Source organism: Centruroides vittatus, unplaced genomic scaffold, assembly GCF_030686945.1.
Source record: "Centruroides vittatus isolate TY-2023 unplaced genomic scaffold, ASM3068694v2 contig_2818, whole genome shotgun sequence".
Taxonomy (NCBI): domain Eukaryota; kingdom Metazoa; phylum Arthropoda; class Arachnida; order Scorpiones; family Buthidae; genus Centruroides; species Centruroides vittatus.
In genome coordinates, this window is record NW_027121792.1 from 999,030 (window position 1) to 1,023,428 (window position 24,399).

At 33.0% G+C, this 24,399-nt stretch overlaps 1 protein-coding gene across 2 annotated transcripts in view; it reads right to left on the minus strand.

Annotated features, from left to right (window-relative positions):
- LOC136972156 (wings apart-like protein homolog) overlaps positions 1-24,399 on the minus strand; it is a 159,237-nt gene that overhangs the window by 49,553 nt on the left and 85,285 nt on the right. For both annotated transcript variants that reach the window (XM_067266714.1, XM_067266715.1), the window contains exons 11-13: positions 22,074-22,237; positions 17,408-17,523; positions 8,041-8,175 (exon numbers count right to left, since the gene is read on the minus strand). In XM_067266714.1, coding sequence (XP_067122815.1) covers positions 8,041-8,175; positions 17,408-17,523; positions 22,074-22,237 — 415 coding nt within the window. The remainder of the gene's footprint in view (positions 1-8,040; positions 8,176-17,407; positions 17,524-22,073; positions 22,238-24,399) is intronic.

Here is a 24,399-nt window from a genome sequence, read left to right on the forward strand (position 1 = left end):
TTTTTTTTAAAACTCCTGTCAACTATACAGAACTGTCGTAAAAACATCATACCAGTAATTTCTTATTGGTTGGGTTAAGTTATAAATCTACTCGTGATTCACATAATTGAGCGAGGGCGGCTAACAGCCTAGGACCGGTCCTGGATAGAATTAGAAGCGTTATATGTGTGTAGCTTCCACCATCTAAACCGAGTGAGATTGGTGCTCTGTAAAGCGCATGTGCGAATGAGTATAATCTGGCTGTTTGGAAGCTGACAATACAGAGCTTCCATTCCGCCACTAATATTTGAATATACAATAACAATCTTATCGTTTTTTTCACATGTAGTATAGAAATCTGTAATAAGATACATAATGCGGTTATAATAAAATATCAATTTTAATTATATGAAAACAATCACACAATATGTATTTCTTTTTTAGAAAATACGAGGGAAACGGCGCTTCCACCGCTTCCAATGACGGCACGCCACTGGTTGTTAGCCCATCTGCTTGAACTATAAAACCTCCACCTTTTTGAGTTAACACTAAGGCATCTCTTAATGGTTGGTTGGTTGGTGTTTTTTGGCGCAAGGCCAAGCTGCACCACGTCAAATGATGAATTTGTCTAACTTTTACAATATATATATATATATATATATATACACACGATAATACGAAATAACAACAACAAGTATATACAGCAATAAAAATAAACAAACAACAATATATACAGTCTAACTCATAATGTCATTCATGGGACTGGCAATTTTTTGGCGTTATAACCAAGTGTCATTATCTGCGAAGTCTATTATTATCATAATAAATTTTTTATTATATGTATAAAAATGCAAACTACATATTTAAATCAACTTTATTTACATTATTATGTCAAAGTTTACATCGATGTAATTAAAAATTTCAAAAATTTCCTTTTATAAGAAATTTCTATTTGTCATAAGTTTCAATAATGGCGGAACTTCCGGTTTTGAGAATAATATCGAATCAAAAGGCAACAAAAGGTTAAACTAATGTATGCCAATTAAAAATAATTCAATTATTTCTTTATAAACTATTTAATGTAATGTTATATTAAAAATAATAGAATATTTAACAATTTAGCATAAAGTAATTTAAAAATGAGTACATAATAACCGATCGTCACGTCAGTTAAAAGTGTAGCAAACCTCACTCCACCAAAGTCAGGTGGGGAGAGTACCACCCACAGTCGTTCTAGAAAGTGGACTCTGACCCTAGGTCTAAACACGTAGTATTTTCTTTGTGAAATAAAATTTGTAAATTTGGGAGTGCTTCAAATATGATGTTAAAACAGGGTTTTATATCGTTACAAGTGGGATTTTTAACATTATCTAGTATAGTAGTCGTGGGACCGATAAAAATTTGACGTTACATAAGGGTTGTCGTTACATCTGATGACATTATAACCAAGTTAGACTGTATATGGAAGTAAAAAATAAATAAATACAAATCTCCTTCTATCAACACCGGAAATACTAATAACAAATCTTCCCAAACCTGTAACCGGTGCAAACCCCTTCTTTGAATAAACTGTATCACTTTACAAACATTTTCAAACCCAATCAACAGTTCTTCTTTAGGTAAAATGAATTTTGGTGGAATTGCAGCTCATACTATTTCAAATTTGAAATATGAATGTTTGAATGCACGTTCCCCGTTACGTCTTACCGAGATATGCACATTTAGTACCACTACTGTTATCTTAAATCACGGTTTTAAGTGCTTGCCACGCCAGTGATAGCGTAATCTCCTCTTTATGATTGATGCATAGATTATCTGTAAGAGTGACTACGTATATGGTGGCCACCTCCAGCCATTTGATATGATGTGTGCGCCTTGTGGTGCGGATAATTCTGGACTCCTTAAACTCGGGTTGTATATCAGGATCAGATGCGTACACCGCCAGTGCCATTGTATTCCTTTGCTTCTGGATATCCGTAACATGCTCTTTCAGTCTAGTCTCTAAGGATTGTTTGGTGGAACCCACGTACACAAGGTTTCTGTCGCATCTGCTATCTATAAGTGGAATGGTGTAGACAACTTATCTCTATCCGGTTCATCTTTTCCATTGGTTAAGATGTTAAATATTGAGGCACATCTTCTGTAGGTAATGTGTGCATTTTTCTTCTTAGCTCTCTCGCTGTATAGCCTTACTACGTATGGATTATAGGTGACAGGAATGATCTTGCCTATATCTTTTCTTTGCAGTATGTCTTGAGCTGGGTTTTGGATCTACGTAGTAACTTGCTAATGAGACTTCCACATCCATGCTTGGAGGCTATTTGCTGCATAAGCTTTATCTCTGACTACAGAGCACGTTCCATAGAAGAGTGCATATGCACTCTTCTAATTATGGCTTTAAACGGTGCCACCTTATATTGCGGTGGGTTGCATGATGCTATAGGTATGTATATGCCCTTTGCTCCTAGTTTTCAGTAAACTGCCATGTGAATTATGGAGTCTTCGACCTTGATATCAATATCCAAGAAGTGTATATTGGTGTGGTGTGCTTGTTCTACCTCCATGGTTAATCCATATGGGTTATCATTCATAGTGTCTACAAAGGCTGCGATGTCTGGCATTACTTTCCATAGTATGATAACATCATCAACATAACGTTTATACTTGGTACGATCCAAAAGTTCAGGGACTGCAGTAATCTATGACAACAAAAGCATGTATTTGAAGTTACAGCGTATGAAATGGATTCTACCAAACCACCTCTACGTGTTCAGGTTAATTTCACCCATGTCATTGATTAAACCGCAAGCGCTGCTGTTTTTTTCCGGAGATAGTTACCTTTGTTCTGCAATGTAATAAAAGTGGAGTTTCAAGAACAATCTCCAACATTAAATTTTGTCAGCGTTTAGGTAAAATACCCACGGAGACTTTAAAATTGCTAAGAAAAGTGTACGGTGATTCTACCATGGCAAAGTCAAAATGTTGGAGGTTGTTCTTGAAACTCCACTTTTATTACGTCGCATAACAAAGGTAACTATCTCCAGAAAAAACAGCAGCGCTCGCGGTTTAATCACATGACATGGGTGAAATTAACCTGAACACGTAGAGGTGGAGGGGTAAGAATTACCTCAGATCTCTTATCATACTGTTTGTTTTAATAAACTTGGATTTTTAGTGTTGGTCATCTTATAAAGTGACAAGTCCTCTGATACTGCTGAAGTGTCTGTCTGTAAATTGAAAAGGAAAAACCCAATCTGGGATGAAAAGTCAAGTCCAGTAGTCAGGTGAAATGTCATTTCTGGGTGGCAGATTCATATTCGGTGAAAAGTCTACATCAGTGGGAGATAACCTCGGCAGAAAAAGGATTTATTTTATGCAGAAAAAGAAAAGCCTTTTCCACCAAGGTTTCTTATGCTTGACAGATGTTTCCAAGATCACTTTCGACTTCTGTCCATTGAGTCCTATCTTGTGTGATCAACACTCCACCATCCATTCTGTAACTTCCGGGTATCATTGTCCCAGGTAGTTGACGACAGATGAGGAGCTATCATTTGGAGTTATGACAACCACCCATTTGTTGTCAGGTCTAGGTAACTTTTGCTCTCCACAACATCTTTTGGAAGCACTCAAATCACTTGAACTGAAGTGGAAGACAACAAGGCATTTTCCTCCTGCTTATCATCTGCTGAAATGTGCCACTTCTTTAATTCTCTCAAATTATCCATTCTGCATGGAAATTTGTCTGAGCAAAAAAACCAGCTCATGGGAATTGACTGTTGTAAACCCATAATCGTCTAGGCCTGGAGACATATGGATTTCTAGCCTGTGTGTAGGAAATCTGGCCTTGTCCAATAACAATCTAAGCTCTTGTCAAGTCATGCATTTTTGCAAAAGTGAATAATTTTGAAACATCAAAAGAGTCTATTTCCCCCATCCAGGATCTAGCCAGTTTCATGCACATAAATCTAATGACCCTGGATTGCTACCTGTCAGCTTAGCACACATTTTTCTTAAGATAAATAAAAATTAGACAAAGTTATTCTTAAAGTGATAACCCCAAAGATAAATATTTTGAATTTGAAAACATTACAATATGTTATTTTTAATAACCTACTATAAAGCATATAATCTGTATTAAATTTTGAATAGCTGAATGTTAGTTTTCTATATTTTCAGGTACAAGATATTAAACTTAGAATATAATTAAGAAATCTTTAACAATAAACATTAGTCTTGAAGTAAAAAAAAAAAAAAATAATAATAGTAATGATAACTCAAATACTTTCTGGTAATATACACTCAGCTTTAAGAGAAAACTAACAATTGATTTATTTTAAGACGAACCTTATAATTAAAAATTAAATTAACATGATAATTTTGATGTCTAATTGGTAGTAATACTAAACGAAAGCAAGTGTCAATATCGCAAACTGTGTATGAACTGGCAACACCCGTGTAAGATTGCTCAAAACAAGATGAGACCCGTTTTCAGTTGCTTGCCAAGTTATGGATATATGAACAAGTGCATGTATAGTCTTAGATTAGAATAACGTTTAATTATAAGGACTGCCTCATCATTGTTCTAACAACGGTTATGGACCCAGAAATGGAAAATTAACTATTGAAGACTAGAATTACAGGAATTAAAAGGAAATAGAATCACGAAGCCTACAAAAGAAAAATGGCAAGTCAATTAGCTATACAAATAGAACTACTGTGTAAAGAAAACTTCCATATATGGAAGATTCAGATAAAGGCAATCCTGATAAAAAACGATTTCTGGGAATATGTCAGTGGAAAAAGAAAAAATAGAATTTATACTTGGAGATGAAAGTACAACAAAGGTGGCAGAAAAATGGGACACAGTAGATTTGAAGGCAATGTGTGATATAATTCTCGTCATAAGCCCAGCAGAATTAAAACAGACAAAAAGATGTGAAACCTCACACAAAATATGAAATAAGCTAAATAAAATTTTTGAATCAAAAGGTCCTGCAAGAAAGGCTATGTTACTAAAGAAATTAATTCTCAAGAAAATCAGGGAAAAAGACAACATGGCAGATCACGTAAGAGAATTTTTCGATATAATAGATAAATTAAAGGAAATAGAAATCTCCATAAACAAAGAACTCTTAACAGTACTACTGCTATATAGTATACCAGACTCGTTTGAACAATTTTGAATCACTATCGAAACACATGAGAAACTTCTTCCACGGACACACTCAAAATAAAGCTAATAGAAGAGTATGAGGTGAGAAGATGAAATGACAATACCGATGATTCGAAGAATTTGGATGCGCAAACAACGAATGAAACAATTGGAAAATATGGGACCATTCAAATTCAAATGCCATAATTGTAGTAAAATAGGCTGTAAGGCAAGAGAATACTGAGACAGAAACAAGCAAAAACCACATAGAGCTATGACTACAAGCCTAACAACATGAAAACAGGCGTCATATAATGCTAATATTACAGCAAATGAAGGGAGAGAAAATCATAAATGGTTTCTAGACTCAGGTGCTTCATCACACATGTGCAATGATAAAGCAAGATTTTCTAATGTTGAAACATCCCATGTAAATGAATTAAACTTGGCCAACTCATCTACAATGGAAATCAAAGGAAGTGGTGATGTAATAATTGAAACAAAAGGAGGATTTCAAGCCAAATCGGAGAACACATTCTTCGTACCAGAACTAAGGACCAACCTTTTGCCAGTTGGGATGATAACTGATCATGGATTTAGTATACTATTCTAGAAGAACCAGGCAACTATTATGGATCTGAAAATCAAAAGCATACACATGCAAGCATTTAAAGGAGGAGGGCTATACTATGTGAAAGAAAGGTGGGAGGAATCTAAACTCTCCCAAACAAATGTCAATGAAATGAAAAGATTTTAGGTCACTAACATTTAGGTCACTTAAACAAAAAGGATGTATGGCATATGGCCAACAACCTAAAGGTCAGAGAACTAAATGTAAGACGAAAAGAAGAACTCGACCCGTGAGACTAGCATAAGAGGGAAACAAACCAGATCACTATTTCCGAAACGAAATGAAAAGAGATGCAGAGAAATATTAGAAGTGATTCATACTGACATTTGTGGACCAATGAGAACTCAATCATTGAGTGGATCGAAATATTTCATGAAAAACAAAAGTGAAGCTCTCAAGAAATTCAAAACATACTTAGCATTTGTAGAAAATAAAACAGGGAAAAAGATAAAGGCAATACAAAGTGACAATGGAACCAAATAGACTAATAGAGAATTTTAGAACTTCCTGAAACAGAAAGGGATTAGGCATAAGAAAATAGCTTGCTACACGCCACAACAAAACGACATTGCAGAGAGGAGAAATAGAACACTAGTGGAAATGGGAAGATGCATGCTACTCCAGGCAGGATCGAGAGAATGCTTTCGGGCAGAAGCTGTATATACCGCATCATACATTAGAAATAGAGGTTTATCAAAGAGCCTGGAAGGTGGCATACCCTTCAAATTATGGACCGATAGAATGCCAACAATCAAATATTTTAGGACATTCGGTCAGATGGCATTTGCACTAGAAAAGAAACCAGGAAAAAGAATATTCCACGAGAAATCCACCAAATGCATATTTAAAGGCTACTCTAGCAAAACAAAAGCATATCATCTATGGAACATGAAGACAAAAAAAGTTAGCAGAGATGTCAAATTTATCATCGAATTTCCAAACAACTCAAGGGGCAATACGGAAATAACTGAAGATGACAGATCCCACGGAAGAGAAAGACTCAATAATAAAGAAGTGAAATTTGATATCTTAGAACCTACTAAGGAACAATTACAACCAGAAGAAAATACCTCATCCAAAAATGAAGACGAAAACAAAACAAACAAAAGTGAAAACGAGCAGAGTAATGAACTGTTAAGAGCAAGTGGGAGGCCACGAATTGCTCGAACAGGACAGGGGGGGAGATCCAGAAAAGGATATAGAATGAAAACCATAGAAGAATCTGCCACAATTGCTGAAAACATAGTCAAGGACAATGTAGAGCCTTTGACATATACAGAAGCCATGGAATTGAATGATTCAACCAGATGGTGGGCTGCCATGGAGGAAGAAATGGAGTCCTTGAGAAAACATAAGATATGGAACTTAACAGAACTGCCAGAAGGGGCAACAACTATCAAATGCAAGTGGGTCTACAAAGTTAAAAAAAAAAATCACAGACAGAACAATACAAATAGAGTATATGGATACTAAGAGCAACATTTCTGACCCACTGTAAACACATAACTAGCAAAGAGATCACTAAGTAAAGATAGAGTCTCTTCAAGAGGGGGGATTGTTAGATAATACTAAACCAAATCAAGTGTCGATATTGCAAACTGTGTATGAACTGGCAACACCCGTGTAAGACTGCTCAAAAGAAGAAGAGACCTGTTTTCAGTTGCCCGCCAAGTTAGGGATGTGTGAACAAGTGCACGTATAGTCTTAGATTAAAATAAAGTTTAATTGTAAGTTAAAGGACTGCTTCATCATTGTTCTAATGCTAATTTTCTCCTTCAATATTTTAAGAGTTAATTTTTAAATAAATCAAGAGTTTTCATATATTAAAAAAATGAATTCTCAAATAATTCAATCCTAAAAAATATAGGATTACTTACAAAAATCAAAAACTATTCTTTTACTAAATAGTTTTGAAATGAACCATCATCATCAGAATCTATAAATAGTAAAATAAAATCACTACTTAAATTCTAAAAACTTGTAAGGTCAAAATTTAAAAAAAAAAAAAAAATCAAATTAACATTATTGTTATTTTCAAGTTAATAAATTTGAGTTTACTTTTTTTTTGCTTAAATGGAATTACAGTAATGATTTTATTTTATTCTAATGATAAAGGTTTATCTGAAAAATATATGAGGAAACAATATTTTTTAATTTTTTAATAAAAATTATTATATTCATTTATATTTCATTATTCAATGTATGTAAAAATTTGTTTTTATTTAAATTATATATAAGAAATTAAAATTTAGAACTTTTGTAGTAAATAATATCTTACTTCTACTAGTGCTTCTATTGCAGTAAGCTTCTTTCCATCATTTGGAGTTTCATATGATCCAACACAATGTGCTCTGACAATCTGATCTCTGTTTTCTTTACAATGTTCCACTAGATTGATCATCAATCCTAAAGACTAAAATAAATTTTTAATTCAGAAAATTTTTTAATTTTATGAAAAGTCAATATTTATAATAATAAATTTATTTTTCAAACAGCTATTAATTAAAAAATTTCCTAAAGAAAAATCAATCAATTTTAGATAATATAATATTTAGATATACACACAAAATTGTCCCAAAATTGAAATTTCTTTCTTTCTTAAAACACACACAAATAAAATAGGCAAAGGTAAGTCAAATTCCTGGTGTCCTGTAAGCCTGGAACCAAAGGAGTTATGTTAATCTTTGTTATTCTTACACATGTAAAGCATGGCACAGAATAAGGAAAAATTCAAAACAAATTGAAGTTATTTTGATAATGACACTTGCAGTTGGCCTAAAGTCACAAGAGTTTAACAGGCTGATTCCAGACAACTCCACTCCTCAGTAAGAAGCAATCTTCACAAATCTGAAGGTGAGAGTTTAGTGCTCAAATCAGACATCAACAACCCAAATTATGAATTGTTCAATGACTTAGGAAAAAAATTGCCTTGAGGTCTCCCTCTGTATTTATTAGACTCTTACCAAACTTGTGAAACCAGTTTTTGATGCAAATAAAATTTAAAAATGCCTGCTTGAAACAAGAAATGCATTATTCAAGAATAAAAAAAAAAAAAAAAAAAAAAAAAAAAAAAAAATGTAATTGAAACTATTTCATATTCTGTTATCTACATCTTCCGACAGAAGAAATACATATGTATCGACAGAGAGACGTCATGTTAGTTCAAAGGCTTAGTTCAGCAAAAGACAAACAAAACAACCTAAATGCAATGAAATTGATATCCTATCACTGCTTCATCTATCAAAGTGTATTATACAACAAACTAAGTCCCAATCTGGAAAGTACATAATGTCTTAGTCTTACATTCTCTTGTGCCAAGTGGCACACTTGGCAACCAGTTGTCTCTAGTGAATGTGGTCAGCTGCAATGATTTCACCATCATCTCATGGAATGCCAATCTTCTTTATTGGTAGAGTGCCAGACTGTGGTCTACCTTGTTTCCCTTTTCCACTGCATGATTACCATTGAAAGGCTTTTGGTAAGCATTCCCTTGGCAGACAAAGTACAAGCTCTGTAAAATACATTCTATGCTAACAATGTCCTGTAGTTCATGTAGGCAACTTCTTCTGAGGACTTCCTCATTTGTGATATAGTCACAATGTAATTCAAAATATCTTTCAAAGACAGCGCTGATGGAATACATTGAGTCAGGGGTCTTCAACCTTTTTGTACCCAAGAACACATTTTAGAATACAAGTCGGATGGCGGGCACCATTTATTTTTTCAAGGTGAATTTAGAATTGGACATAGTTAATAATACATACATATAATATACGAAAAACATTTAATTCCAAAATGTAATTTAACATACACAAGAATATTAACAATTTTTATAAAACAAGTAATTACTAAACAATGCATACAAAATCTACAAAGTATAAAAATTCTTTACAAAAAAAATATAAATCTCAAAGTCAATGTGATTTTTGGCATTGCATTTCATTGGCCATTGCTTCATAATTAGAAGAGTATGATGTTATTCCTGCTCGTAAGCAATCGTCAAGGTGTTCATCTGTAAGTCGTGATCTGTACTTTGTTTTCGACAATGAACATTATAAAATCAATGATTCACACAAGTATGTGGAACCGAAAAACTATTTTATTTTATACGCTGCTCTTTTCAAGAATGGAAATGTGTTTCTTTCAACTATATTCCAGAACTTCGCATCTGATACAATGGATTTTAGGATAACATTGTTCTGAAGATCCAAAATTTTTATTTTTATCGTGGTCACACAGCGGCAGGCACACACAAAACGATCGGTGGGCGCTATGGTGCCCGCGGGCATAGGGTTGGAAACCCCTGCATTGAGTTTCTGAGTAATCTTCTCTGTCTTTCCATGTGTCACATGTGTGTATCTTAGTTGCTGTACTGATTGCTTGTATGGATCAGATTAAGCATAGTCTCTGAAAGATGGCAGAGGCTTTACCAAGTCAGAATTTTATATCAGTTAGAGCCTCCATCTGGTGATAACATGCTACCAAGGTAGCAGAACTCCTTGACTTCATCTGTTGTTTGACTCCAGACTGTGATTTTTTATTTTTGTTTGCCTATTTACGAACAATATTTTTGTTTTATCACTGCTAATCTGCAATCCCACCCTTTCAGTTTCAAGTTCAAGGCTTGTGGTCATACTCTGCATCTTTGGTTGAGTTTCTGATATTAATATAATGTCATCAGCAAAGTCCAGGTCTGTAAGTTGCTTCTGTCCACTTCATGGAAGTCCTGCAACAGGGATGGCAATTGCTTGCCTTATTAACAACAGCTAAATTTGTAAACAATGTAAAAGTTATTAAAACAATGAATTTCATCTGGGCTAAATTGTAATTTAACCACTGCAGTTCAAGTCATTTCTTATTGAAACTAATGCTCAGTACAACAATTTATTACACTATACAATGTAAAATGGTTGAGCAAAGGCAGTGTTCTATAAAGATTTTTAGGATGTATTGGAAAAAATAAAATTATTTCTCTCCGAGTTCTAATGGTAGAACTAAAATGCTTATTATTTTTTCTGCATTATAGTTCTGCCATTAGAACTCAGTTCTTTTCTTTAATATGTTTTTTAACCTGAAGCAGACCTCTGAACAAGATTGAAAACATTTGTTTCGATTAAACTTTTGTGTGGAAAAGTGTGTAAGGTGTAGTGTTAGTGCTTGTTTTTAGATTGTTGTTTTGAAAACCAATGTATCGTGAAGGAATGTTTTTTATATAGTCTAGAAGCCAAAAAGTTAGTGAAGCTTATCACACTGGTGTTGATGGAGTATAATAAAACCAGACACTGTGTGTGAAGATAATTTTCTAAATGAATTAAGTAAGTTTAAAAAATAGAGTAGCTGTCATGTCAACAATTTTACTGATTCAAGAGAAAAATTCACATAAAAAGGTGTTAAAGAACATTTTAAAATTAAATTTAAAAAACTAAGTTGCTTAAGAGGGAATATTTCAGTTTTCTTGTGTCTAATGGCTTTCTTCAGACACATTATTCTAACTGTCAGAATGATCAAAATACATTGGTTTGGAAGACATATTCTAAAAATAAATGATGGGTAGAGACCCTGAGAACAGCATTGTAGAAGAAAGCAGTAAACACTCGCATAATTTGAATCACTAGTTTCCTATACAGTTTGACTGGAGTAGCCATGTAATATATTATATCCAACTAAAAACACAATAATTATGAACAAAATACAAATTAAACCACATTCCAGTTAGAAATGTTTAAGATTTACTTGATAAACATTTTCAATAGCTTTCAGCTATCACCAGTTAATAGCTTATACAAGATCTGTTAAAAAGAAGAGACCAGACTTTCATCGTAGTGCACAAACCATCACACCAATCAAGCTCAAGCAAGTGGTACCACCTAGTGGCAAACTTTTGTAACACAATACCACTTGGTGTGTCATACTACTCTGATCAGTTGTGATTTAGAGCTGTTGAAATGAACATGTGCAGTCACTGCTCTGTGAAATGAAGATAAAATGACTAAGGAGCATGTTTTAAAATTTTGCTTTAAGACTGACAAAACTTGACTGAAATGTGGGCTTTGCTTCAGCAGGTCTACGAGGAGAACTGTATGAACCCATTCACAGTGTCACATTGATTTAAGCTTTTTAAATCAGGTAGAACATCAATTGAGGAAGATTCATGATCAGGACAACCTTCAATGTCAATAAATGATGAAAACACTGATGCAGTTTATTCTGTGATTTATGCAAATCATTGTTTGACAATGAGAGATGTTGCTAAGGAAGTCAGCAGCAGCATTGGATCATGCCACAAAATTTTGACTGAAAAACTTGGCATGCATCGCTGCAAAACTCATGTTGACCAACAACCAGAAAAAGAACAGTGTCACAATCAGCCAAGAGCTGCTTCATTGTGCCAATGCCAACAAAACTTTCATGAAAACCATCATAACACAAAATGAAATTTATAGGGTTTTGACTATGACATAGAAACCAAGTTGAAATCATCACAATGAGTTGGGGCAAATGTCATTCTAATGGAAAAAAGCACGCCTGAGTCAGTAAAACTTGAAGTCAATGTTGATTGTTTTCTCTTTCTTCTTTTCCTCCTTTGTGCTAATTTCCTTAGGTGTATTCTCTCCTGATATGGTAGCATTGGCCCATTTCTCATGAGGACCAGGCATATAAACAAAAAAAATGGAATAAGTATGGGAACAGTGATTGGCCCAAAATTAATAGATAACTACGACTGAATTAGATAAAAAAAATTCTTCTTCGTAAGTTCCTTTAGTCGTAAGACTGGTGGGCAGTACTTTGAAAATGTCTTCACTTCTACCTATTGGTTGTCATTTCTCTGAGTTCCCGATAGCTACTCATTCCAGTATCTTTCATCATTTGTTTGATGTAATCTTGTCTTGGTCTTCCTCTGGGTCTAGTTCCACCTATCCTACCCTCCATGAGTGTTCTATCCATTGACTATTCCTCATGTTATGGCCAAACCATTTCCCTCTTCTGTGTTTGATTATTTCTGTTATTTTCCTTTCATCTTCCACTAGATCCAGTACTTCCTGATTGGTTTTTCTCTCTGTCCATCTAATCTTTTGGAATCCTCTCCAACACCCCATTTCAAAGGCCTCCAATCTCTGTTCATCTCTTTTTGTAAGTGTCCATGTTTTAGCTGCATAGAGTGCTATACTCCATACATAGATTTTCAGTATGCATTTTCTTAGTTTTTTATCCATGTTATTCGAGGTTAACAACTTCTCTTTTTCTCTAAAGGCATGCTTTGCTTGGCCTATTTTTGTTTTCATTTCTTCTGAGCATCTTGCATCTTCTGTCATTGTTTGACCCAAAGCATTTGAATTTTTCCACCTGTTCTATCTCTTTTCTATCAATAACTATATTCATTACCTTAGGTCTTTTAGAAAATGTCATACACTTAGTTTTGCTAAAGTTTATTTTCATACCATAGAGTTTGGCTGTCCTGTTTATGATTTCTAACATTTTTGTGAGATCTTCTGGTAGCCAATATGGCTTGATCATCAGCAAATTTAATGGACTTGATGTGTTCTCCATTTATTCTAACTCCTTTTGTATTTTCCATAGCTTCGTTCGTCATTTCTTCTGAGTATATATTAAATAAGTCGGGAGAGTAAGCATCCTTGTCTTACCCCCTTTTGGATATTTATTAGTTCTGTTTTGATAACACCAATTTTACCTTTGTTTTTTGTTCCAAATATAGTCTTTCTATTAAATTAATGATCTTCTCTTCAATTCCTATTTTTCTTAGTATGGTAAAAAGTTTATTTCATCTTACTCTGTCGAATGCCTTTTCGTAGTCTATAAAGCATAAATAGAGGTTTCTCCCTTGGTTTATGAATCTTTCACCTAGCATTCTTAAGCTGGCTATAGCAGTTTTCTTTTGTTGTTCTTCAAAATGTTTGTGCTTTCTCTTCTGCTTTTTTTTTCTGTTTCTCTTGTTTTTTTAACTTCTTTTCATTTTCCAATTATCCTTGACAATTTCTGTGCACTGAGACAGCTAATTTCAGATGATCCTTTGCAATAGGTACAAGGTGTGGGCTTTGGTCATACATGTTTCATGTTTAGTCCTTCCTTAACAATCAAAAGTAAATTAAGATTCTTTCTGACATTGATGCGCTATCAGGAGGAAGTGCCCAGTGTGAAATTGAAAATCTCAATTCCAAATCAGCATTGCCATGAGAGAGGGCCAATGTTAATTTCACTAATTTGGCTATCTATCATGATCAGAAACAGTTTGTTTTTTTAATGCTTCAAGATGTGTAAATATTGATTTCATAAATAACAAAGAACTTTTTCCTGCAGATGAATAAAAAGCAACATCGTTACAATGTTGTTAAACTTTTGGGAAGTGAGTAAAAATTTATTCCTCAAGAAAATGTGTTATACTTTTTACAACACTTCAAATCTTAATTTATTTGGTAAATTTTATATTTAAATATGAATTTACATTTTCATTTACTTTTTTAGTCTCTCAATTAATGCATAATTATAATCAGAATAAGAGACAAGATTAAAAATCAGATATTTCACAAATAAAGTAATCACACACTTTATGAAAATAATACTTACTACATGGAATAATTATTCTTGTAATCAATTTAAACATACATTTAGGAATATATAGATGTGATTTAACATTAACAATATGCTATGAAATCATAAAAATAACTTTATTCTATTTAACTCAAGTTTATGAAATTATTTAAAGATAAATAAAGTAAAAAATATTTTTGTAAATGAAAACTCCATAACCTGATTATTAATTAAAACCAAATGATCTGCCATATTATTGGGCTATAACAAGGATAATCAAATGGTCAGAAAAGAAATAATTTGTCTAGACGTAGAAGGTTATGCCACTGTCTCGTGTTAATTTTAATAATTATAATATTTTTTAAATTTAGAAGCGGCAGCAGTGTTATCAGCTTGAGAGATTAGTCCCTCGGTGTAGTGTATTTTCCCCTGCAAAGGGATTTTAAGGATTTTCTTAGAATACTCATGTTTAATCCCAGTAGAAGGAAATGCAACCCTGAAGTAGATTTTGGCTAATAATGACGATATGGCACGAGTACGTAACTTTACTCAACATTGGCTTCTGAATTTGTAATGAAAGGGATTTTTTAAGTGTATGAAGATTTTTTTACATATGTGAAAGGAATTTTTGTTTTCTATAACTTAGCAACACTGAGCAGCAGTTGCAGTTTTGAGTCCCACTCAGGGATGAATATTTTCTCCCAGAAAATTATAGTCTAATAGTTTGACAGATCATTTGGCTTTAAAACTATTTTTGATTGAACATCTTTCTAATTAAGCCCGTGGAAATGAGCAAAAAAGTGAGTAACTCCCAGGCCTGCAAAATAATATACTTTTATTCCCATTAAGATTATTTCAAATATTAATTTTATAATGCAAACTGGAATTAAATTATTGAGATTTAAAAAAAAATATCTAGTATCCAACTTCCTCCCAATGAGTTTTGTTCTATTCTATACATACACATCTAACAGAGCATAGTAAAAATCAAGCAAGAATCCATCCTCAGGAGCACAACAAAAGGTTCCTGAGGATAAATGAAATTATAAAGCATTCATTTTCTTTTACAACTTAAAATTTGTTAAATCATATATATTTAGTCTTATTCTTATCCTATTAAAATTAAAGTGCTTTTTGGGCTGCAATTTAAAAAAAATTGTAGACCTATAAATTCTTACTGTCGTCTGTCCATCCACCTGTCTTTCCTTAATCTCAAGAATGGAGTTAGATAGATGAAAGATGAGACCAGATATGGAAACCTTAGGGTCAGGGAGCTCAGTTAACTATATTTGAACTTCTAATGCAAACTGGAAGTCATGTTATTTCAATTCAAAAATTTTCCCCTTAAAAGTGTTAGATAGATAACTAGCATGACTATTGTTAAATGAAAAGTATGATGTACAGTACAAAGGCAAGCCATTACTAATTTGAAGTGGAGAGCATATACAGTCAATTCCGTTTAATTGGGCCACCGGTTAATTGGGGCAGCCGCTTTATTGAGCCAAATCTCAAAGAACAGAAACCAAACTAATAAATTAATACATAATTTAATAGCTTAATTGGGACAGTAGCAGAAAAGGAATTTAGAAATTTTTGATATATTTTAGTTATCTTCTGAAAATATGTAGGTGCTACATAATGTCATGTATGCCTAACAGTTGGCAGAGACAAAGCGATTTTGTCTTTTGCTCGGGCAGTTTGGTTTGTCAGCATGGTGGGATGTATCACATGGGAATTTTGTCTGAGACAGACCTAAATGGGAGTTACTGATCCTGCACTGGATTGGACTGGACAATCCCCTTAAAAGAAAAGGGACAAAGATCGCTGGACAATTTTTCGAGGTCTGTCGATCGAGTTGGAAGACAGCTAGAGTTTCCTTGGAAGGTATTGTGTGCATAATTATGTCTAGATTCAGACAGCAGTCATCTGATTGTTGAGACCAGCATCAATCTGGCGGATTCTATGGACACTCCCGCCAAAGTGGCCCATCTCCAAGTAAAGGAAACTGCTCAAAGGAAGACCATAAAATGACTTTTGGACAAACCTTTTTCTTTCTCCCTTTTTAGTTAGAACATGTTTTAACCAAAAAGAAAGATAGGAAAAATTGTTTGATCAGGAACGAATTGAATGTCAACCCTTGTGTACGTCACTACTAATATTTGGCAACACTAACATTATGCGAATCAGTTATCTATCATTGTGAAAGATAGAATTCAACCAACTTTTGCGGCATGAAATTGACTTCTGCAGCAAGAAAAAATGATGTCATTCTGCCACTTTTCCTTATTGCACTGCATGTGTGCATCCCCCTTGAGTCAGGCAAATTTATAGTACAAATATTTTCTGTATTTTGGTTTAATAAAGCATTAAAATAGATACCTCATTATTATTTTTTACCTACTTATTTATTTACCTACGTATTACATATTTTATTATAGAATTAATTATTAGTTTGTTTAATTGAGACAGCCGCTTAATTGGGCCAAAATGGATTAGTCCCAATGTGTTCCAATTAAGTGGAATCGACTGTATTTTAAATTAAATAAATTAAAAATTGCAGCCCTGCATTGTGATGATGTCACAATAAATAATTGCTTGTTACTGATAAGTTATTCATAACAAAATTACAAAGACACAAAACTGTGACTATCACAACAATATACAGTAAAGAACCGAAAATCGGAATCAATTGGGGACTGGGGTTGTTCAGATTAGTGATTTGTTCCGATTACCGATTATGTACGAATAAATATATTAACCTGTCCAATGTTCAAATTTTTCTCCGTTGCGTGTCGCTTCGTGTTGAATTTTCGTCGATTTTAAGCCTAACAAAAATTTTTATAATAATAATCGAGGCTATCGTATCGTTAAAAATTATTTCTGCATTTTGTACAAACAAAATAAATATATTGAAGAATATAAAAACATGAAAATTATACTTTAGAAGTAAATTTAGTATCAAAAACGTTTGATTCGGCACGACACAGTCCGACTGAAAATCGTTCCGATTACCGGCGATTCCGATTACCGGGGTTCCGATTAACGAGTCTCTACTGTAATTTCATTATCACTAATACAAAATTCAATTAAATACTTACCAACACTAATACATCAAAACGTTTCTCATTAGGAATGCAACAAGGAGTTTGAAGAACACATAAGAGCACACAACTAATTAGACCTTCTTGAGAACCAACAGTTGAACTACCATAAGCTATAATTAAAAATAAAGACCAGTAATTAGAAAAATCATAGTAATAAAAATTCAAAATTCCTTATGTTATATGGAATCTTATATTTACAAATAAAAAACAAAAATGCATGCTATGAAAACTTAAGTGATTACAATGAGTTGAAGATAATTTAAAATATTTTAATTTGTCGTCTTAAATATTTAAAATAAAATATAAGCTAACATTTTTAATTTTTAAAATACTTTTAATGTCAAATTTTTAATACTTTTAAAAATTTGATTTCACAACGTTTGCATTTCCAACTTCACAATGAGCAATGCATGCACAAATCTCACACTACTGCCTGTTTCTAGAGTGTGTCACCATTCTGTATTTTATTTGGACTCAGTTCTCGATCCCCTGAGTAACTACAATTCTGGTGTTTTTTATGCGCGCATGATTTGGGCACCTAATACTCTGTGCCAAATTGCAACTCCTGACATGTACTCCTTCATACCTCTAAGCTGATAAGCCAACTGGCAGTATGATTTTATAAACAAGACAGTCTTGTCAAAAATCAACAAGTTGCGTAACTTTCCCTGCAAAAAATTTAAAATTTGGTGGTGCCATCTGCTATGATATTATATTTTAAAAACTTTTTATATATTATTAATTATTACAATATGGCAAAACGCTTAATTTTGAGTAGTGATGAGTTTTATAAAAATTGCAAATGCTAACAAGTAAAATCTTCATTAAGTCTAGTCCAACTCAAGATATGACACTTGACCTTTAACACCAAAATTTAATAGCGTTAACTTCCTAATACACAAACTTCCCTGCAAGATTTAAGAAATTTTCTACAAAGGTTATAAGAATTATTGAGCTTTGAAGTGGGTGAATTGTGCTCCTCCCACACAAATGCACATACTAATAGCCATCAATACATACAAGAAAAACCAGTCTGTTATACATTTCTCAACTTTTCAAGGTTCTGAGTTCAAAAACGTAAAACCTTGGAGGATCATTTTTTACCGATCACCACACCTTCCCTCTGTTATACATAATAGCCAGAAAAGTGTATAAAGAATTCTGGATGTACAGGACATAAGTACTCACTTTTTGAACCTTTGTATCCGGTACTTTTTTACCCTCCAGAAAACAAACGTTTTCGGCCTCACTCGAGGTCTGTTTCAGGTTAAAAGAACGAAAGAATTATAGTATCATTCTGTAGTTCAAATTATAGTATCATTCCACCTGGAAGGGTGGAATGATACTATAATTGAACTACAGAAGATAGAACGCATCGCGATGGCACATGGATACAAAAAAGAACTAATACGAGGGTTAGCACGTGCCTATTCCAGACCACGAGATATGCAAAGTACACCCATTACTCAAAGGGCTACGAATGAGGATCGGAATCAAAAACCAGCCAGCAGATATGCAGTTGTCGAATACAACCGGCAATTTCAGGCCTTTTATAAAGAAACTGCTACCAAAACTGGTACCAGATTGACATACAAAAGGTCCCCAGATATATATAAATTATTGTGCAACGCCAAAGACAAAATGAACCATCTTAGGGCTCCAGGTGTATACAGTATTCCAGTGAGAGATGACAGATTTAGATGGGAATTAGTATACATTGGCTCCACTAAACGTTCCATCCAACAGAGGCTCAAGAAGCACAGATATGATATAAACCATGCTCGTTACACCACCGCCTTATCCACCTACGCCACCGATTCAGAGATTCACACCAGATTCACGCCTATCCAATGCCAGATTGATAAATAGAGCCTTTCAGACGGAAGACATCAGGGCCCTCAAAGCCCTTGAAATATACAGGGCCGGCCGTGCAGGGAAATGTATAAACTCTAAAGAAGGCAACACACTTTCATACGCCTGGCGTTACGTATGTGAAGAACAAGAAAACGACAACGCTATGTAGCACACGCAAATATTCGAAAATTATGTTCGAATATATGCGTGCGCTACATATATTTATTTTAAAGCTAAACATTCCTCAAAGAATAATTCAAAAATTGGGAAGCCAGTTTCTTTTGTTCTTTTAACCTGAAGCAGACCTTGAGTGAGGCCGAAAACATTTGTTTTCTGGAGGGTAAAAAAGTACCAGATACAAAGGTTTAAAACGTGAGTACTTATTTAATACTGGTATTCAGACTTGAAGATTTGGTAATGTACAGTACATAGTAAACATAAATACTAAAACACCAAATACTACAGTGGCGTGCCGTGACATTTGATGATAGGGAAGAATACAGAATTTTTTGACTGAGATAAATTCCAATGAGGATGGCTTAAAACCAAATTAGAGCAACTTAGTAAAACAGAAGTGCATTTTTTAGACATTAACATTACATTTGAAAACAGTTCCTTAACCACTAAGGTATACATTAAACCTACACACGACCCCTTGTACATTCCTTCCTCATCCAATGATCCGCCTGCTTACAAACTGTCGGAATTTAGGGCTCTTATTAGAAGGGCATTTAATTACTCCTCTAACATATATGACAGGTGGCAAGAGTTAAATAGGATCAGAACCATTGCTGGATCCTTAGGATTTAAAACAGAAATTGTTGAAAAGTTAATAAGATCGTACTCCGTATCTAATAAAAAGAAGGCAAAAGAGAATACAAACAAAGAAATTACTAAATTCACATATAGTGGAGGAATGTCCAATATCATGAAGGAAGTAGCCAAGTACAAGAATACAAGATTAATATATAAATGGGCTCCCACGATTTATAGTCTACTTAGAAATACAGGATAAAGGAGGCAGAGAAGTCTGGAGTGTACATAATACCATACAAAAATGATCAATTAGGGCTAAATAAAGAATATATTGGTGTCACCACCAGGAAGTTGAGTAAAAGGCTTAAGGAACATGTGTATGATATAAGTAAAGGGCATTACAATACAGCACTATCCAAAGTAGCACAAACTGAAGGTTTGGTGATTGATTGGAATGAAGCTAGAATTATTACACAGGTGCGCTCACCATCTTTAACAATGACTTTAGAAAAATTTGAAATATATAGATCCGGCAGTACGGGCAAATGTTTGAACTATAAAGATGCCACAAAATTATTATTATATAAAACAAATTTTCCTTTCCAAATTGACATAAAATATATTAAAAATATTTAAACTTTATATTTATTTATTCTTACTAAATGAATATTTAGAATTATAAGAAATTATTTTTTTTCAGATTATCAGTTAAATTACAATACTTCATATAAATTTTTCTCTTCATTTGTGATTGAGACCTGTAAACTTCAGTTAACTCATAAGATATTATCCTTTTCAAAATCAGACAATTTTTGATTTATTTCTAAGATATCACTTACAAAAAAAAAAAAAAATCTAATCTTAGAAATTATTAATATAATATTGATCCTTTTCAATCATTCTAACTTTAGAAAATTATTTAGATATTTTTTGGAATAAAAGTAATCTGTTTTACAAAATGTCATTTGATAAACAGAAGTATGGTACAAATAAAAATATCCATTAACCAGATTTTCAATTAGGCCCAAACAAATTTAATTATTAAATAATAGCCATATGATAGCCCAATATAATCCGGCAGATCATTTGACCATAGAAATATGGTAATTGTCTGATGAAACAAATGGCTTTAAACAAAATAAACATCTAACTTAATATATGATTTTGACTTTAATTTTATCAAAAAGTACTCAAGAATAAAACTGCAAATTTTTTAAAAGTGAAAGAAACAATAGCATTTTTAAATTAAATAATAGTAGTTCCAGTGAAATATACAATATACCGTATTTACTTGCATATAAGACGAGGTTTTTATTCATTTATCACAGCTTCAAATTCCTAGGTCATCCTATACCTGTGAGCAAAAGATTCTTTGCATTTTTGCAAATCATTTTTGTGAACAGTGTATTTGCATTTTTTACTGGATGCTTACCCTCTTATATTTAAAAACAAGTATTTTATCTGGGTCGTTTGAATTGTTCTTATATATTGTCAGGAGTAAAGATGAATAGCAATAAGAAAAGCAAAGCTTTTGAATTGAATTCCAGATTGAAATTCCAAAATCACACGAGAGCCCGATATAAGTTTTAATCCATTCCCACGCAAAAACAGATAATTATTCAGAAATCAGAATTCGGGAGAAAGATATAGGTGTAATCGATGGAGAGTGGATTCGACTTAAGAATTGGCAAAAAAAAGGTTCCTGATTGTCCAGCTTTACAGGAAAAAATTATTTTGTCGATTTTACAAGATTTTTCCTTAAAGTTTAAAATGCCAGTAATTTTTGCGGGGCAATGTGTGCATTTACGTTCATTTGATATTTTACTTGTGAATAAACAAAATAAAATTAAAATTGTATTAATAAATCTAATTTTCTTTATTTTGATCTTTAGAGTCACACCTCGTCCTATATGCGAGGTTGTCTTATATGCAAGTAAATACAGTAAATACTTAATTAATTTAAAATAATTATTATATCATACTGAAATTTAATTAAATTTCTATTTCTTATAATATTGAAATAATTAAAATACAAAAATTTTTTACTTACCATTTTCATGGGTAATATTTAAAAGAATTTTGAGCAAAGAAAGTAAACAAGACAGAAAAACTACTCCAGGATCATCACTATTTGCATTACTACATTCTTTCTCTGTTTTTTCATTTTTAGATATTGGATGTAACATTAAACTGGCTCTACATAATTCAAGCATACTAGAAAAAACAAAAAGGTTTTTTAATACATATTTTAGAGTGAATTAAAAAACACAAAAAACTTTTTATTATAAAATATTTTAAAAATTCAATTCAAACAAATGATATAAAGATTATATAACTATTGATTCTGTTTGTTAAGACTATCAAATATTTAATTTTCTTTATATTTGAAAAGTTTTCAGCTCCTTTTGAACCTTCTTTGGTACAAACTAGGTTGGCAAGTCAAAAAGAAATCTTATCATCATCAAAAAAATTTTAAATCTCATTGGAGTTGCTCTAATTTTGTGATGTCTTTAAAATGTCAATTTCCAATACTTTTGGCACTGTAGACTCCATGTGTATACAGAAATGACAAAAATGTATCCAATTCAGTCATTGAAATTTATCACTATCTATTTCAAAGTTGTCATTTCACCTCAGCTTCTGCATTTTTTATAAGACCAAGAATTGGCTAACCAATTTTTGGCGTTATAAAAGCCACGAGTTCAGTATAGCTCATTTATGACATGTACGCATATGAGGTTAGCCCTTACTTCTCACACAAAACATTGTGATGCACATCAAAAATTTCCCACGCTGTTCCATAGCAGCATTATTGTTAATAGTAATACTTGAACTGATTTTTTCCTATTTCTACAGTTAGATCTACTGTAGTGGCAGGGATAATTTTTACTTCTTTCTCTAGCAAGATTCTGTTCTTACAATCCAGATTTCCAATTGCATCTTTAGTGTCGGAACTCTCAGTTGTTCTATTGCTATACTAAACTACAGTAGAGTGTCGTTTATCCGAAAGCCGATCAACCGAAACGTCAAAAGCGTTCCAGTCGGACTGTGTCGTGCTGAATCAAATGCTTTCGATACTAGATTAACATCCAATATATATATTTTGTTTTATATTTTTCAATATATTTATTTGGTTTGTTGTAAAGAAATGATTTTTAACAATACAATAGCCACAATTATTATTTTTAAAAATTTATGTTAGGCTTAACATCAACGAAAGTTAAACGTGTAACGACACGCAACAAAGAAAAATTTCAACATGGAATAGGTTGATATATTTTTTCGTACATAATCGGTTATCCAAAAAATAAGTTATCCGAACAACCCCAGTCTCTAATTGATTCGGATAAACGACACTCTACTGTACTACTTCAACTATCATTGTTAACAGCTTCTGAAACATTCACCTCATCACTACATGATTCATCTTCTGACACAAGTTTTTCAATGACAAGTCTCTCTTCTTGAGCAGCTAAGAAGAGCTGCTTAAGAAGAGATTACTGTACATTCTTTTACAATAAACAATAATTCAAACTTTCAAACTTTTATGTTTCAACTGAATAAGAGAATATTGAAACAAAGGGTACATGTACAGTGAATGCAAGCTTTTTTTTTTTAAAACTCTTTCTGCCCTGTGGGCACTAAGAGGGCCTCTTTTAGTAGGCCCATTATGGGTTCGATGGGGCGACCAGGTAGTGAGGGACAGGCCTGACATATCCAAACGGACCACCCCTGAAAAATTCCTGGGGATTATTTGACCCATTCGGATTCAATCCTGGGTCCCCCATAGCGGTAGGCTGCCGCCTTGACTGCTCGGCCATCCGGCCGTCAGTGAATGCAGGCTGTTTGAAGTAGGGTTCAAGTACAATACAATTGTTTAGTACTCATAGAATTAATATGTTTATGAAATGATATTAAAATACAGTATTTAAATAAAATTCTTAACAGGAGAATTAAAAAAATAATTACTAAATGTAAGTCACTAAATATGCAGAAGTATTCCAAGTATAGAATGTGTTAATAATTAAACAAACTATTACATCAGATTTATCAATATTTTTCTTTGTTAAGTGTTGTGAGTAACATAACAGTAATGAAGAAAGAATACAGCTGATTTATGGTTATATTTTTAGAAAATACAATCAGATTTTAGACATTTGTTCAAAATTTTATACACGTCTTTCTTTCCTCTTACTAAATTCTGGAGATAAATTTAATTGGTTGAGTGTAAGTGAAGATTTATTTTATTTGATCACCATTTGTTGGAGAAATAACAGTAAATTATTCCAAAACAATAGTAATACAGCTCAATTTTATTTAAAGTGCTGTCAACGAATTTACAGCACTTTTGAATTTACAGGGGAATTTCAGGGGTA